General features: G+C 41.2%; 1 protein-coding gene across 1 annotated transcript in view; it reads right to left on the bottom strand.

Moving 5' to 3' along the window:
* LOC137324915 (adhesion G-protein coupled receptor D2) overlaps positions 1-17,417 on the bottom strand; it is a 257,856-nt gene that overhangs the window by 200,849 nt on the left and 39,590 nt on the right. The window contains exons 8-16 of the mRNA XM_067989607.1: positions 16,544-16,655; positions 15,613-15,747; positions 12,812-12,917; positions 11,617-11,728; positions 5,757-5,812; positions 4,862-4,988; positions 3,534-3,637; positions 3,187-3,289; positions 1,038-1,191 (exon numbers count right to left, since the gene is read on the bottom strand). Coding sequence (XP_067845708.1) covers positions 1,038-1,191; positions 3,187-3,289; positions 3,534-3,637; positions 4,862-4,988; positions 5,757-5,812; positions 11,617-11,728; positions 12,812-12,917; positions 15,613-15,747; positions 16,544-16,655 — 1,009 coding nt within the window. The remainder of the gene's footprint in view (positions 1-1,037; positions 1,192-3,186; positions 3,290-3,533; positions 3,638-4,861; positions 4,989-5,756; positions 5,813-11,616; positions 11,729-12,811; positions 12,918-15,612; positions 15,748-16,543; positions 16,656-17,417) is intronic.

Raw genomic sequence — 17,417 nt, 5'->3', positions numbered from 1 at the left:
ATTCTGAGCGCAGTCACTCACTGTAATGCCATGCTTGCTCATCTGGATTCTGAGCTAAGTGGCTCCAGCAAGAATATCGTCAACCCCTGAAGTGTATCCAACCCTTTTGTCTTCGTGAACCATTTAAAAGTCTTGTGGGCCACATATAAAGAACAGTCCCCTTCAAATCTTCAGGCTCACTAAAGTCAAACAGGATAAGCCAGTGAGTTAGAAATAAAAAGAAATAGAACCGAGTTGCCTGGGCTTCACAGGCCAGATTGCCAGGGCTCACAAACCACATGTGGCGCACAGGACATTATTTGGACATCCCAAACCCATAAACACTTAGTGGAACTGCAATGATGTACTAAAGTTAATGACCAAAAATGTATTGATAAATTCATTTTATTAATGTAAAACTTAATTGCTGTGACACCATCTTGACCTGATGCACTGAACAGATTCATATGAACATCATAACACTCAACAATATCAACAAGTAAAGATCCTTCTTGACTTGCTGTTAATACTGAACTACTCAAATAGAACTGAACTCATGTACAACCATCATCTTTGAATTTTCAGTAATACCTTTGCAAATTAAAAGCCCATTGTTCCTATGATGCAACCTATGATTAAGAAAACAATACTGTGTGTGCTTTAATAAATTTATTTTGTTATTCCCTGTCAAGTATGCACAGAGTCGTAGTGTACGTAAAATTGGATATCTGGTTTCTCAGTAATTCCAATAATATGTCAGGAGATTTGGGGGGAAAAATGTAAAATTCCAATTTTAATGTCTTCCTGAACTCTTTAAACCTAAAAAAAGCTGGGGACTTTGTACTTGTCTGTGTCAAGATGAAGTTGAAACCAAACCTATACTGCAATTTTTAGATAAACTTATCTATCGATTGCAGATTACAGCTCACTTTTTACATAAATTAGGCATTTGTAAAACAGTGACACTAATTTCAGCAAAACATGGGAGCAGCACTGATGCACCAAAGTTTAGAAACTATAGTTTCAATAGTACCATGTCTAGTCTTCAAGCGACCTACCCCAGCCAATAAGATAATAATATTTCATTCTCCGTTCCTCACTCAAATTGACAGTAACCACTTTACTCCAGAGGAGCAGTCCCTCCACCATCATCCAGGCAAAAGCAGCCATAAAGAATAAATGCAGAAGAGCGGTAACCGCAGTGCAGGCAGTCTAGAAAAAGATGCAATAGATTAGCTCTCTCATTACTTGTAACTGTAACCATTTTACATAATTTCCTAACACTTTAGATATTACATACTATTATTTGCTAGGACCAGCTTTAAAATTACTCATATGGCTGCATTTCTACCACACGTGATCTGCGGACCAATGTTTCATTTGTACTCGTCTATTTTAGATTCAGGTGTAATTTCTTTGATTTATTCCGTTGTTTGCTTGAGATGAATTAACCCTTTACCACCACAATGTACCTCATTGTGATGCGTCCAGCTCTGAGGGCATCAACAAGTTACCTCATTGAGTACTTGGAGTGCCCAGTGCCATCCTAAAAAAGTAATCTCTTTGAGCCGGCTGCTCTAATTGGGCAACCAGGTTAAACTTCAATATCCTACAGGCTGAAGAACTGACCTTTGGAATCAATTCTCAGCCAATCAGAGACTGCAATGCAGATCACAAAATGTTCCAAAATGGGTAATGGGACAGCGCAGGCCTTGAAGAGGTGTGGTGAGTTTTTAAAATAAAAAAATAAGATAAAAGTTATATTATACAATACCTTTAAGAAAAAATGTAAAATAAAAGTTAAATAGAGAATATAGAACAGAAAATAGAGGAAACATAAAGCAGGCAGAGCAGAAGTAAAGTTTTGAAACTATTTTTAAGGTTGTTTTATTTTATTTGTATTACATTAATAAAACTGCCTCGTCACATTATTACTGCATTATTAGTTGTAACACCGAAGAATCACCTATGTAAGCTGAAGAAGAAACATTTCAACGATAGGAACATAAAATGATATCCACATCAACATATAAAACATCAGCATCATAAAATGTGATACAAGTATTAACCCCTGCAACCCCATTTCTACAGAGTACAGGATTCACGACAACTGTTAACAGTCCCAACAGTTAGTATACGTTATTCTTGTTCACAAACTCAAAACACACCAGTCTCATTCTGCTTTATTATTTTTTATCCCAAGGCTGGGAGACCATACCCGATCATTTATCTTCTGTGTGGAGCACATTTAAGGTATCCATTAACATTCCTAAATTGGTAATGGTAGTGTGTAAATGAGCCATACAGACCAGGAAAGCCCCCAGTTCAATCTCTGATCTGTGCTGAGCTAGCTGATTTCACACCAGGGAAGCAGGAGGGATGTTACATTTAGCCTCAGTGCCGGGAGTTGGGAAGGGCGGAATCAGTTATGCTTCCACTCCTGGCCATTATGTACTGTGTGAGCATCAGTTGAGGACAAGGTCAGGCGTGGCTGTGATGTCCCATTGGTCAGGCATCCTGGTGGCACTCACTAACTAGACTCACATATGCTGAATGGCCACGGGCTATAGGATTACTGGAAGCACCCAGCATCATAGATCCAGACATGATTTGCATATTCAGAGTAAGAGAGGAGGAAGAAACAAAGCAATGTTTCTTGATTACAAGTAAAAATCCATCCATGATTGTTTATAATAAATATTTCCAGTAAAATAGTCAAAATTATTAAAAATTCTTTCCTATTCAAACATGATCATTACACTACACAATATATTATGACCTCACACCAAGATCACTTTCCTATGGTTAGAGAGGTTACTGCAAAGTATTTAGAGAAGAGTTAGTGACTTATGTTACCATCCCAAATGTTAAGGACCGCCTTTCCCTCAAACTAATCCACAGGCCAAAGTAACAGTGTGGATTTGGACTTCAAAACACTTCTGAGCATGATCTGAAAATGTCAAAACAATGGACTCAAAGAGATATTGAGAAACACTATCGACTGTTGAGTCTCAAAAGTGTTTATTCTCAGTAGTATTGAGCTGCAAAGCAGTAATATTTCAGGACTGCCGCTACTAATGGCTGTTACTGTGCTGCTCAGCTCCCTAGAATACCTCTTATTTTTCATTACACATCTGTGAAGTGCCTTGGGTTGTTTTTCTACGTTAAAGGCGCTGTATAAATGCAAGTTGTAACATTAAAACATACCTCACTGTTGGTTGCTGAGTCACTGCTCAGTAACACCACCTGTGCGGCAATCAGAGCTACAAACAAGTTCTTGTGAATGGAGGTTCGGTCAGATTTTGGAATACTAGAGATTTAAGCAAAGACAAAAATTACAATCATTTGACATTTTTTGTCACTTTGAGGAAACATAAATCTGGTAGTACTGCCAGTGTAGAGCAAATTTACGGTGGTAGTGAAGGAGCAGTAACTATGGTTGGGATCTTGTCATACGATGCGAAAATTCTCATATCACGCCCCTCAGCTTTTAAAAAAATTTAGCAGGACTTACCAATGTACCTATAAAACAGCAAATCTAATAAAATACTTACTCCAGCACTGTGAAAAGAGTCAAGGTCACCACTAGGGCACAGAGCGAGGCTCCAGATCCGATGAACGTCAGTTTGTTTAAGACAATCTCTGTCTCCAAACCCCACTGTATAAAACATTAAGAGACAACAAAATGTCACTGGAAACTGTTTATTTGATGAAATACATTACAGTGGACACCTGTTTAGTGAAATTTTATATTCCATCATATGCAACACTGATCAGAGCTAAGTCCATAGAAGAGTACATATAATGTACATTGCAGTGCAAAAGCCACTGTCACGTTCTTCCCCATACCCTACAGCCAAAGTGAGGTTGGGGCCAAGTGATAAGTGGGATAGCCCCACATCCCACTGCCCCCCCTAAACACCCTCAGAGATTATGCTCTGCCAAAGCCTTGCCCAAACAAGTCCCCAACCCACCCACCCTCCTTGCTTGTTTAACCTAAGCCCTGTCAATCTGTAGAGAACTCTGTACAATCCCAATGTGCGTGTGTGCAAGTGCCATGTAACCTGTAACATAACCCAAGAAAGTATATAAATGTGGCACAATTCAATAAAAAAATTGAAGGAAAAATGTTTGTAAATTGAAAACAGTGTTTTTACTATAAGACAGAACAATTTTATGACTGTTTAAAAAGCTTAGCATATACTTATACCGACTAGTTTGATGTGAAAAGGATTATTATTTTTAATAAGTTTAGGGATAAGGGCTGGGAAATTGTACATCAAAAATAATAAAAACTTCAAATGTTCTTATGGAAAAATCATGCACTTGTGCAAATAAAGTTAAGTGATGGCACGCATATGACAGACATCAGGTGTCAATTCACAATTTATTTTCATTTTGGTTCTGACTTCATTGAATGTGGGAACATAAATGATTCCTTTGTTGCTTTTTTAAAATGCAGCAATCACTTTTACTCACAACCAGCCATGTTCAGTCAGTATGTCACACACAGAGAAACCTCATTGATACATGTAAAAAATGTCAAATTGACACAGAAGTTATGTTGGATTGTCAGGAAAATTTGTTGGTTCAGTGCAGCAAATGTTCGACTGAGCACTAATACACGCACACAAACTCCACATTGTTTCCAATGTGGTAAATCATTTCCAGTCAGTCCTATAATGCATCAATCTCAATTAGTCAGTCACACTGTGTAATCCAGACTGGTTCACACCAAACTCAGTATAGATGAGAAAAAGGGAAACTGATTCAAGTTCCCACACATTACTCAAATAAGCATTCCAGAATGAAAAAACATGTCCATAGACTATTTCTATGATGGAAGGAGACATGCACTCCCCTCCCTTAATTGCAAACCTACCTGTATTTCTGTGAACTGCATTAACACAGCAAAGTTGGTTGTGTGGTTACAAAAGCAGATCGTGATCTCAGAGTCAAACTGGCTCACTTGGCAACCTTGGTTTGACCATCCGGCATAGTTTCCATCTCTGAAACATTACAAAAATATCCAGCCTCTGAAGAATATAAATTTTAAAGCCTAAAGCTTTCAAATAATCAAGTATTCCATACAACAGGCAGATGTTTTATTAAATTAGTGGTTAACTTGGAAGCAGATATACATTTTGAAAAGGCATTTCTTGCCTCAACTAATAGCCAGCAGAGAAATGTATCTGATATTTCATTAAGAAAATTAATAAAGTAAATGTATTACCCAGTATACAACAGAATAAGGAGGGACCCAGGTTTAATCCCCAGTCCTTGCAGAGTCAGTTGATCTCTGCCTAAAGGTAAGGGCACCACTACCTGCCTTACTGCCTGTTGGGTAGCGGGGTGGGGTGGGGGGGATGTTGACTTAGGTTCCTCCTCTTGACCGATATCCACTAACCCCAGCTGGACTGGAGGAGTATATTTTCCCCCATTTGCCAATGACAGGGAAAAAAAATGGTGGGGAAACCTGCTTTATACTCACAGTGCCTTTTTCACTATTGTTAGCAAATGGAGGTAAACATTGACTGCAATAACCTCGATGCGAACAGCCTGCTGACACTCTGCTACCTTGACCATTTGGACAAGGTACTATATAGAGCATGGAGCAACCACAGAACCAGACATGAGTATGTGTAACTACTGTCAGGAAAGCACAGGAATAATGGGGATGGGGGCGGGGCAGTGGACCAATGTAATGAGACACTTCATCCTTGTTAAATACACATGGAATGAACTAGTCTGCACTGTGCAAATGTCAGAGTACTTACTGGAGACTGAAGTTCCAAAACACACACACTGGGGTGGCAAATTTGGAAAATCCAACCTTTAAAAGAACAAAGAACAATGGTGGTCAAACTGGTCAAACCCAAATCAGTGCTAGATTTCAACAATACTGCTTTTTTGATATATTCATTCAAAATAACTTGTTTGCATCTACATTGAATTAAAATAAGACTGTAGGGGTACTATGTGACTGAGTTTGAGCAGTTTCAATCTACCTTCAAGTAGACATGGACCGACAGCACAGAATTGTCCCTGACGAATTGACAATCTCAGAGGGGCCACCAGATGGCTGGTGTAGGAATGGTAATGTCACACTGGTGCAATGGGATAGCAGCTGAGTTCCAACGTTGAGGTGGAGTAAAGGGAACTTTACTCTATCTAACAATGCTATACCTAGGACTGTATGACACAGATACTGGGCATACAAGCTTGCTTTCTCCAAATTTCAGAGAACCACCACTGCTCCACACACTGGTATAATTCAAATGAATGGGAGAGGGAAACTGCAGAGTCTGTCTAATGTACATGGCAAAGCTAACACCACATTAAGTGCACTACGAAGTCAGAATTCACGCCGAAAGACAAGTATAGTGGCAGCATTAGTTACTGCTGGAGGAGGACAGTGGGGGTACCAATGGGAGGAGACCGCGTACAAATTCCCTGTCGGTATGCCTGTCTGGTCTTCTTGAACTCAGATGTGTAGACTTCACCCTCCCCCCTGCCCAGTTGCCTCAAAAGGGACCCTGCCCTTTTCTAGATAGAGGATTAGTGCTCATTCATGCTGGTAACTGACTAAAGCAACTTTGGAATCATGCCTTGGGTCATTTTATAATATTGCCAACATTTCTTAAAAACTTTCTGCACATCTTCATCTTAATCACAATGATTGAGGTCTCTTTAGAAGGGATCACTAAAAGTTTTGTCTGTGGGAATATTCTTAAGCAAATATGGGAATATTCATGCAGCAAGAGATCCTGGACTCGAGAGTAAATTTTGATGACATCAACAACAGACTGTTAACATAAATCAGCAATCTGCACAATGATGTCGCCGTGTCTGAGCGACCTTGGACAGAGCCAAGTGTTCGCCTACTGTAATGTTAATTTTGGCCATTTGTTGATAGATGAATGTTTTAAGAGTAGCATTCATAGGCTTATCCCTCAAGCATCTAATCTTTGAGACTTTTTGTCATAGACACAGGCCTCTTGTTTTGGTTAGGAGAATTTGTCGTACTTCATCTGAATGCATAAAAATCGCAAATTAATCCATGTAAAGGGACGAGACAGGTTGGACCAGTTTGTGTTTCTCTGTCCTTTCTCATATGCTCCTAAGTAAATAGGGTTCCCTTGATGACAATTGGAACTCTAGGTAATTTATCCACCCTGTCCCAACACATCTTATTGAAATTTCATATGGGAGGTTGGATTATCAGTGTCTGGAAAATCAGAAAATGAAGGGAGATCAAGGATTGAGTTATGACCCATGACATGATTCACAGGGAGAATGACACCAAATTTTGATCCAATGCAAGCACAATATACATCAAAAGAAAAATACCTAGTGTGAATGTAGACCATGCTTTGTTTGGTTACTTTCAATGTAATGCAGTCCAAAAACTAACTATGTCCTGCATCCGATTCTTTGTCTGACCTGAACTGCTTATACTTCTTCTGTTTCATATGCAGACTTAATTCAGAGGCCTCCTTGATGGGGTGTGAAGTATTTAGCAATAGATTATTTCCTCCATAATCTTTTTCCAGTACTTCAAATATTCATGATAAGCCCTCTTTGAACATTTTGGACAGGCTATACACAGAAACACTGGTGCTTATCTGGAGAACAGGTTATTTTAATTGGTGTTGACAATACAATCAGCGTAGCAACCAGTGAAAATAATCCAATCAGAGCAATAGATTAATATATGTCTTGACCAAAGGACTTAATATGAAAAACAAGCTATGTTCTGAAATGGGACAATCAAAGCTAAGAAATATGGAAATAAACCATAAATGGAAAGCAACAAAAACTTCCTAGAAAAAGTAATGCAAATAAGTTACTAAACAGTAATTCGGGAGGGAAGCTAAAAAGGCCACTCTACCTTGTCAGGGATGCAGTGCAGTTGGATCACTACTTCTCTGGTGCTTTAAGTAAGTGGAGGTTAGATTTGCATCCTCGACAGGTCATTGGTCGACCAACCCTCCAACTATTCTCTGTTTTAGGCCTTGCAAAGCCAGTACTATGGCCAGGAGTCATTCTTGTTAACAGAGAACTTCTTCCAACTAACATTCAAAAGTTTTTTTTTTAAAAACCTGGTTATTCAAATGGAGTGCCAGTAGCTCAGTTGGTCGAGTGCTAGACTCAGGGCCAGGAAGCTCTGGATTGAGTCCTGCCAGGGTTCAGTCGGTTATTTCATCCTTGTGATAAAATAGGGAGATTTCTATATTTTATCTTATACTGCTATGAAGTAGCTAAAATTAAATGGGAGCTGTCTTTCTTTACCAACGGACAGTATGGCGGTCAAAGGCAAATCGTCTATGGGACCAGACCAGGTTGATTGATCTGGAAGTTAGTCAGAATGCAGCAACTTTGTTCCAGGTGCTAATTGTCTTATCCTATTGACCAAAGGAGCTGCTAACATGTTCCTTTGGTCAATAAAGGGAAAAATATAGAAAAAAAAACTGCAAAAAAAAGAGTCTTGAATTGTTCTTAAAAGTATACTGAAACAAATTGTCTTCCAACAATCTATTCTGCAAGGCCTAAATGATTTTCCTATAGTTTCCAAAATATTGTTGTGTAGAAAAGCAATAATTTTGAGCTATTTGAAGAATACAATGAAATATATACTACAGTCCTATTAATCTAGAACTTTAGGAACCATAAAATTTAATAATACAGTTCTAATCAAGTAACACTCTATTTGATAATGATCTACTCATGGAGGCAGAGGGGATAGTCGAGGTACTAAATGAGTACTTTCCATCTGTCTTTACCAAGGAAGAAGATGCTGCCACAGTCTCAGTAAAGGAAGATATAGTTAAGATACTGGATGGGCTAAAAATTGATAAAGAAGTACTAGAAACGCTAGCTGTACTTAAAGTAGATAAGTCACCCGGTCCGGATGGGATGCATCCTAGGTAGCTGAGGGAAGTAAGGGTGGAAATTACAGAGGTACTGGCCGTAATCTTCCAGACATCCGTAGATACAGGGGTGGTGCCAGAGGACTGGAGAACTGCAAACGTTACACCCTTGTTCAAAAAAGGGTGCAAGGATACCCAGCTACTACAGGCCAGTCAGTTTAACCTCAGTGGTGGGGAAACTTTTAGAAATGATAATTGGGGACAGAATTAACAGTCACTTGGATGAGTGTGGATTGATTAGGGAAAGCCAGCACGGATTTGTTAAAGGCAAATCATGTTTAACTAACCTGATAGAGTTTTTTGATGAGGTAACAGAGAGGGTAGATGAGGGCAATGCAGTTGATGTGGTGTATATGGACTTTCAAAAGGCGTTTGATAAAGTGCCACATGGTAGGCTTATCATCAAGATTGCAGCCCATGGAATAAAGGGGGCAATAGCAACATGGATACAGAATTGGCTAAGGGACAGGAAACAGAGAGTAGTGGTGAATGGTTGTTTTTCAGACTGGAGAGAGGTGTACAGTGGTGTTCCCCAGGGGTCAGTGCTACGACCACTGCTTGTCTTGATATATATTAATGACTTGGACTTGGGTGTACAGGGCACAATTTTAAAATTTGCAGATGACACAAAACTTGGAAAGGTAGTAAACAGTGAGGAGGATAGTGATAGACTTCAAGAGGATATAGACAGGCTGGTGGCATGGGCGGACATGTGGCAGATGAAATTTAACGTAGAAAAATGCAAAGTGATGCATTTCAGTAGGAAGAACATGGAGAGACAATAAAACTAGAGGGCACAACTCTAAAATGGGTACAGGAACAGAGAGATCTGGGGGTATATGTGCACAAATTGTTGAAGGTGGCAGGGCAGGTTGAGAAAGCAGTTAAAAAAGCATACGGGATCCTGGACTTTATAAATAGGGGCATAGAGTACAAAAGTATGGAAGTCATGATGAACCTTTATAAAACGCTGGTTCAGCCACAGAAGATTGAGCAACGCGCTTTAGGAAAGATGTGAAGGCCTTAGAAAGGGTGCAGAAGAGATTTACTGGAATGATTCCAGAGATGAGAGGCTTTAGTTACGTAGATAGACTGGAGAAGCTGGGGTTGTTCTTCTTGGAACAGAGACGGTTACGAAGAGATTTGATAGAGGTATTCAAAATCATGAAGGGTCTAGACAGAGTAGATAGAGAGAAACTGTTCCCATTGGTGGAAGGGTCAAGAACCAGAGGACATAGATTTAAGGTGATTGGCAAAAGAACCAAAGGTGACATGAGGAAAATCTTTTTTACACAGCGAGTGGTTATGATCTGGAATGCACTGCCCGAGGGGGTGGTGGAAGCAGATTCAATCATGGCCTTCAAAAGGAAACTGGATAAGTACTTAAAAGGAAAAAATTTGCTGGGCTACAGGGATAGGGCAGGGAAGTGGGACTAGCTGGATTGCTCTTGCGTAGAACTGGCGCGGACTCGATGGGCCGAATGGCATCCTTCCGTGCTGTAACCTTTCTATGATTCTAGGGGGGTGATTTTAGGAAGCAATTGCGGGTGCGTTGGGGGCGGGGGGCTCCGAAAATCGCAGAAATCCTGTTTGGGTTCGGAAGCCGGCTCCAACCCGCCAACTTCCGAGTTTCCCAGGGACCCACCTGTGTGGGTGCGGGTGACCCAAAAACGGAAGTCCCGCCGGCAATTAAAGCCGGTGGGATGACAGTTAAAGAGCCAAATGTACCTCATTGAGGTACTTAAGGCACTTAACCTGTGACAGAGTAAGTCATTAAAATGATTTTTTAAACTTACCTGGGCGGCTTGCCCACCACCTTTGAATCATTCCTGGTGAAACCAGACGTGACGGGCCGGATCAGGGAAAAAGAAACTAAATAAATTAAATAAAAAACTATGGAAGGAAGTGAAAACACTAAATGAATCTAACTTTTCACCCTGCTCCGATGTCCAATGTATCCTGCTCCGATGTCCCCCTCCTCACCCCCCCCCCCGATGTACCCCTCTTCACCCCCGATCTTCCCCCAATGTCCTCCTCTTCGCCCCCGATCTTCCCCCAATGTCCTCCTCTTCGCCCCCCGATCTTCCCCTCTTCGCCCCCCGATCTTCCCCCAATGTCCCCCTCTCCACCCCCCAATCTTCCCCTCTTCACCCCCCAATCTACCCCTCTTCACCCCCCAATCTACCCCTCTTCACACACCCCGGATCTTCCCCTCTCCCCCCCCCCCACCACCGCCGGATCTTCCCTTCTTCCCCCCCCCCCCCCGCCGGATCTTCCCCTCTCCCCCTCCCCCCCGGATCTTCCCCTCCCCCCCCCACCGCCGGATCTTCCCCTCTCTCCCCCGCCAGATCTTCCCCTCTCTGCCCCCCCCCCGCCGGATCTTCTCCTCTCCCCCCCTGCCGGATCTTCCGTTCCAGCGTTTGATGACGTCGCGCTCTCTCTCTCTTTCTCACCACCCCCCACCCCACCTCGCGTTGCAGCTCCTGACGGCAGCCAGCCTGTCAATCAGGCTAGCTGCCGGGCTAAAGAAACCTGGAGAGGACGTTAATAATCATTGATCAACGTGCAATCGCATCGGAAGCGTTAAGTTTTGTTCATGCGGGTTTGCCACGCGCACCTTCACCCGCCCGCCCGCCGCCAACCCACCACCATTGTAAAATCGAACCCATATGATTCTATGATTGAGGAACATTCTAAATCTGCTTACCACAGCCCTATGTGACAGAGAGTACTGCACAGCAGTGGGGATATTTCTCGCTCCGAGTGGATCACGTACAGTTGAGGAGATAACAGCTGTTTGAAGCTGGCTTGCTTGCAAACTGGAATCATAGTACATCGAGTTGTATCGGCTGCTCATACTGCAAAAATAACAGAAATTCACCTATGATAGTTTCTGTAGTCGGCATATGCTATGAAAGATAAAAGATCTATCTCGTGTTTCAATTTGTGGAGTATTTAACAGCTCTTTTCTGATATTGTAGTGGTCGATTGACCTGTTACTTTACTGTTAAAATCATTAATTATAGAATCATAGCATCTGATTTGTTACACAGAGTTTGCTAACACACCTAGCAAGACAAGGCTCAGATCAAATACATCAATTGATATCAAACTCTCCATTCCACGTACAGTATGTTACACGTCAATGAGGCATACGAGAAACCAGACACACTGCTCTAACCACCATTATATATGTTAACAGTACGCATTCTTGTGCAGAGTAGTGTGGTATCCAATTTCACAAAGGGTGACAAAACAGACAAAGGCAACTATAGATCTATTGGTCTTACTTCAATTCCATGTGAAATAATGGAATTGATTATCAAGAGTAAAGTTGTGGATTATCTGTACAACAAAAGAAATGATATTACAGCTAATTGTGACATTTGCTTTGATTGTATAGAGCATTACATAATAAACATACACTTGATCAGAATATAATTCTGATCCATTATTTCAAAATTCCAACATACCAAATTATTTTCAATTCACTCACAAAATACAAAGTTCCTCATCCAATAAATTGTAAATGTATTATAATAATCCAAGTATAAAACACTGCCTAATTCTTTGTTTTCATGGTTCAGCACAGTGAATCTTCTTATCCCACTATATCAGCATCTTTCACGTATTATTGACTTCTTGTGGGCTTTGCATAATAAAATGTGAAATGAAATCAGAAGCTGCTGTAAATGCAGAGCAGGTTGATCACCTTCTGAAAGAGAAAGGCAACAGTTCTGATCTGAACAATATTTTTCTCTTTCAGATGCTGACTGGTCACTACACATTTCTGCTTTTATTTCAAAATTGCAGTCTGGGTTTATAGACCTGAAAATGCTGCTGCTTCTTGATATTATGAACAAAGTTTTCTAGTCATTGATTCTTTAATAACATAATCTTACCTTTTGTCTGGCCTCCCAGCCAGTAATACGGAGTCTAGATTGTGAGCTGCCAAATGATACTCCACACTTCGGTAGTAAGCATGTATAAATATCAACTCACTGTACCCTAAAAAAACAGTATTTCTGTAAACACCTCACAATAATGAAAACACTGGACAGTAGCAATATGTCCTTCAATGCTGTGTAATAACAACCACTTATTGATTCTGACAACTCAATACAACAGCACCATTAAAGCAACTGGAAATTGAAGGAAGGTAACTGTGGGTAAGTGGAGTCACTGATAAACACACTCCCAGAGCTCCTTCCTGATCATGTAACTTCTCTTCATTTAAAGGGGCTCTCCAAAGAATTTGTAAAGCTTCATTTTCCACTGCATGTGCAGACACTCATTAGGCCTTGCTAAAGATTGATTAAGGGCTGAGTTTAGAATGTGTTTTTCTAATCTCCAGTGAGAATTAGTTAAATAAGAAATCCCTCTTTCAAGTTGTTTTATTAGCATCTATTGCCCCAATAGTATGTCTGAACCTGTATTTTTAAAGGAGCGCTCCCCATTGTGATATCTCCATTTTACACACCAGTCATCTTACAGCCTCATCAAGTGAAATGGTCGTGTTAGTATCGATTGGTTGGTTTGTATTGTTGTCTTGGGCCTACTACGAATTGGATTGAGGCCAATTTAATTGAATTTAGAAAAACGATGAGCAACATCCATCCACTCGAGGCTGGATTCAAACACAAGTTCCAGGTGAAACTCCCTTTCCTGGCCTCATGCTAGCTGGGATTGTAAAGGGTTCCCTCTCCTCAAGCACCAACCCTCTGCCCTTCAAAACCTCCTATCACCTTCCCCCCTCAAAAACCCACCCTCAGTCCTTGCATCCTCACCAACTACTGCCCCATCTCTAATCTCCAAGGTCTTCAAACTAATTGTTGTCTCACAGCTCCACACCCACCTTACCCGAAACTCCCTCTTTGAATCGCTCCAGTCCAGTTTCCATCCTTCTCACACAGCACCAAAACGGCTCTAACCAAAATCATGAATGACAGTCTTTGTAATTGTGGCCATCGTGCATTATCCCTCCTCATCTTCTCTGCATCATTTAACATGGTTGGCCATGCCAACCTCCTCTCACAACTCTCTCCAGTCACCCCGCTCCGTGGAAATTTCTTCACACGCTTCCAGTCCTGCCTGCCTGAACATAGCTGGAGCATCTCCAGCAATGGCTTCTCTTCCACCCCTCACACCATCACCTTCAGAGTCTCCCAAGGATCTATCTTTTCCCCCTTCCTGCTCCTCTACATCCTGCCCCTGGATAAAGTCATCTGCAAACATAGGGTCAGATTTCACACATACACTGATGACACAAGCTCTACCTCTTCACCACCTCCATGCTGTCAGACTACTTGTTTGACTTGCAATCTTGGATAAGGTACAACTTCCTCCAGCTCAACATTAGGATGACCAAAGCAACCATCTTTGGCCCCTACCACAAATTCCATTTCCTTGCCATTGACTCCAACTACCTCCCCGGCCAGTGGCTCAGGCTGAACTGGACTGTTGGCAACCTTGGCGTCCTATTCAACCCTGAGCTGGGTTTTGGACCCCGATTCCTTTCTATCATAAAGACTGTTTACTTCCACCTCCGCAAAGCTTCCTGCATCTGCTTCTTTGCCACTGAAACCCTTACATATGCCTTCAACGCCTCCAGATTTGACCACTATAAACTCCAACTTGTACAAAACTCTGCCGTACATATCCCATTGCATTACTTCTAAACTGGCTCCCCATCCTCCAAATTTATTAAATTTAAATCCTCACTGGTCTTTAAATCCCTCCATGGCATCACCCCACCCTATCTCCGCAATTTTCTCCCGGCCTATAAACACCCCCCAAACACTCTAGTTTTGTTTCCAGCTGTTTGTGCATCCCCATTCCCTTGGTGGCACAGCTGTCAGCTGTCTGGATCCTATTGTCTGGAATTCCCTCCCTAAACCCCTCCATCTCTCTGTCTTCATTCAAGAACCTTCTGAAAACCCATCTCTTTGACCACGCTTTCGGTCACCCATCCCCTTCCTTGCTTGGCCTCAGTTTTCATATGCCTTTTAAAAGACTATATAAATGCAAATTGTTCCTGTTTTTGAAAGAACAGTGTTTTAGCTCACTAAGCTCCTAAATCCCACCCACTCTATGTATTTCCTTCAGTTGTTTTTTTTTAATTTTCCCTTCCAATTTTCTCGCTATGTCTCCTGAAAATTTTTCCTGAGACACTACTCTGCCTCAGGTAATTCGCCCAAGTGCCCATTTTCCATTGCAAGTCTAAACAGGGAGTGCTGGCAGATTATTTACTATGAAGACATCACAGATGAGCCCCATGTAACAGCCAAATGTGCATTTTCCAGCAAGGGTCACTGGATAGTGATCGAATGGGGGCGCTGGCTGATTTTGCCCTGCCTGGCCCAGTGGTGCTGAGGTCAATTGTACCACCTCTACTGCTATCCCAGCGAAGATCAGCTAACTCAGCGCGGACTGGGAATCAAGCCAGAAACCTTCTATATGCAGGCTGTCCCACCCAAGCCACTGAAGAAGCCATGTATTTCCTTTTAGCTTAATTCATGTCTCCTGTGTTAAAGTAGACAAACATTTATTAGAAGTTTTTCCTACTCTTCAAAATTGAGCTATGGCAACATTAAGAAAAACTTATGAGCAGTTTTGGTGGTTGGCACTCAACAGGAAAAATCTCGAATTAAAATGATTAAAACTACCACAGAAGGTATGGATAAAACTATTCAGTGTCACTTACCTAAAGTGAGAAGCCTGGACATCTCTGATCCAGGGATCTGTATTTCATCCACTCGATTCCGAGCAGAAAGACACTTGGGTTTGTAAACAAGTCCACTTTCCAAACTGGACAACTGGTTTGCTTTGATCTGCACATCTACAAGATTATATCAGAATAATTTGATGCAAAATGGTCAATTTTTTTTTCTCCTAAAACCAATGACTCTTCTGGAGTTTGGATCCACAGTTACTGAGAACCCTCCAATATTTCACCCAGATGGTCAAAGCAGCAACACTGAGACCAATTGTAACTCCTCTTCTGTCACCCCACAGAACATCAGCTAATTCAGCACAAACCAGAACCCGGCACCTTCCTGGTGTATGACTGTTACTCACTGGATAAACTCAGTGTGCCATTACTGAGTATATTTTAACTGTTGATGAATATGATAGGTCTCTCAAAGTCTACCAGTTACTCAACACAACATAGTGATCTCAACAGATCATCTCATGTATTATGATTAAATAAATTGTGTTTTCTGAAGGAAATTTGAATTCCTCGATCTGTGCTTTATCGTTCAGGTGAACAGCCTGTGCACTGAGCCAAAAGCAGCTTCAAAGTTGACAACGTGCATCAAAGGGGCACCATAAAGTATTTGGAAAATCTTTTCCCCCCATTTAATTTAAAGACGTAACATAGTGATATGAATTGTGTCAGAATAAATCATCACCTCACTTGATAATAAATCTACTTGTTAATGAGAATTTAAGAAAATTGAACCCTAAGTGGTCAGGGAAAAATTTCTAACATTAGAAGCCACCCAACCAAGCTCCTGAAACCACTAACATTGCGTTTCAGAAATTAAAGATGCTGCTGAGTAGGCAAGTATCAGAGTATGGTTTTACTTTCTGATTATGAACATTTCAATGTCAAAGTAAAACTCAATCCTTACCTATGTTCTCTGTTGACAGGACAATGCTTGGTCCAATAGAAAGCAAAATATCAGCCAGCTTTTCAGCCAGCATATCAACACTGTGAATTATAACGTACGGTCCAGGGATTAGCTGCAAAAGCAGAGGTCACAATGTGAGCATTTCCTTCAGTATATTCTCTTGTGAATAACACATCTAAAATCCTTCTATCGCTTTTATTGTTACAGCAGCCAACTCAGTGTGTGACTTTTTAAAATTCATAAGACTTACAAGCTCACAGTAAAAGGCTCAGAACAGTTTTTTTAAGATTATTCCGTAAATTTTCAAAGGGGGCAGTGATTTTCATGATTGAAGGGCAATTACTGAATTCGATCATTAATAAAATTGGTCCAGGACATTGTGGCAAAAACAGAGGTTTCAACTCATGAGTCATGGATATTTAGTGGATATTGGCTGATCTCCTGTGGCATTGCTCACAGTGAATTGGCTGATGTGCAGTCTTATCCCACGTAATGTATAATATATTATGAGGGCTACTGATCTATGGCAATCGAATAAGTCAAAGTGTCTTTTTATTAGAGTATTATGGGGTCATTTTCAGGCTCGGATTCCATATTTTCTACATAATGGGGGTGATTTTAAAACAGTCGGGAAGGGGCGGGGGGTTCAAATTGAGGTTGGAAAACCCATTAGTATGGGTTTCCCGGACATCCTTACGATTTCGACGTAAGGATATCTTTTATTTTTTTTGTCGGTTTCCCGTCCGTCTGACGGAATGATTGACAGGCTGGTCTCAATCGGATGGGAGACCAGCCAGGGAGAGGAAGTCTTCAGGTAAGTCTGCAGGTAAGTCTTTGTTTGTATGGATGGGAGCGGGGGCACGGGGGGGGGCAT

Source organism: Heptranchias perlo, chromosome 9, assembly GCF_035084215.1.
Source record: "Heptranchias perlo isolate sHepPer1 chromosome 9, sHepPer1.hap1, whole genome shotgun sequence".
Taxonomy (NCBI): domain Eukaryota; kingdom Metazoa; phylum Chordata; class Chondrichthyes; order Hexanchiformes; family Hexanchidae; genus Heptranchias; species Heptranchias perlo.
The sequence above is the reverse complement of the archived record's forward strand: the minus strand, read 5'-3'. Positions and strand labels throughout refer to the sequence as shown.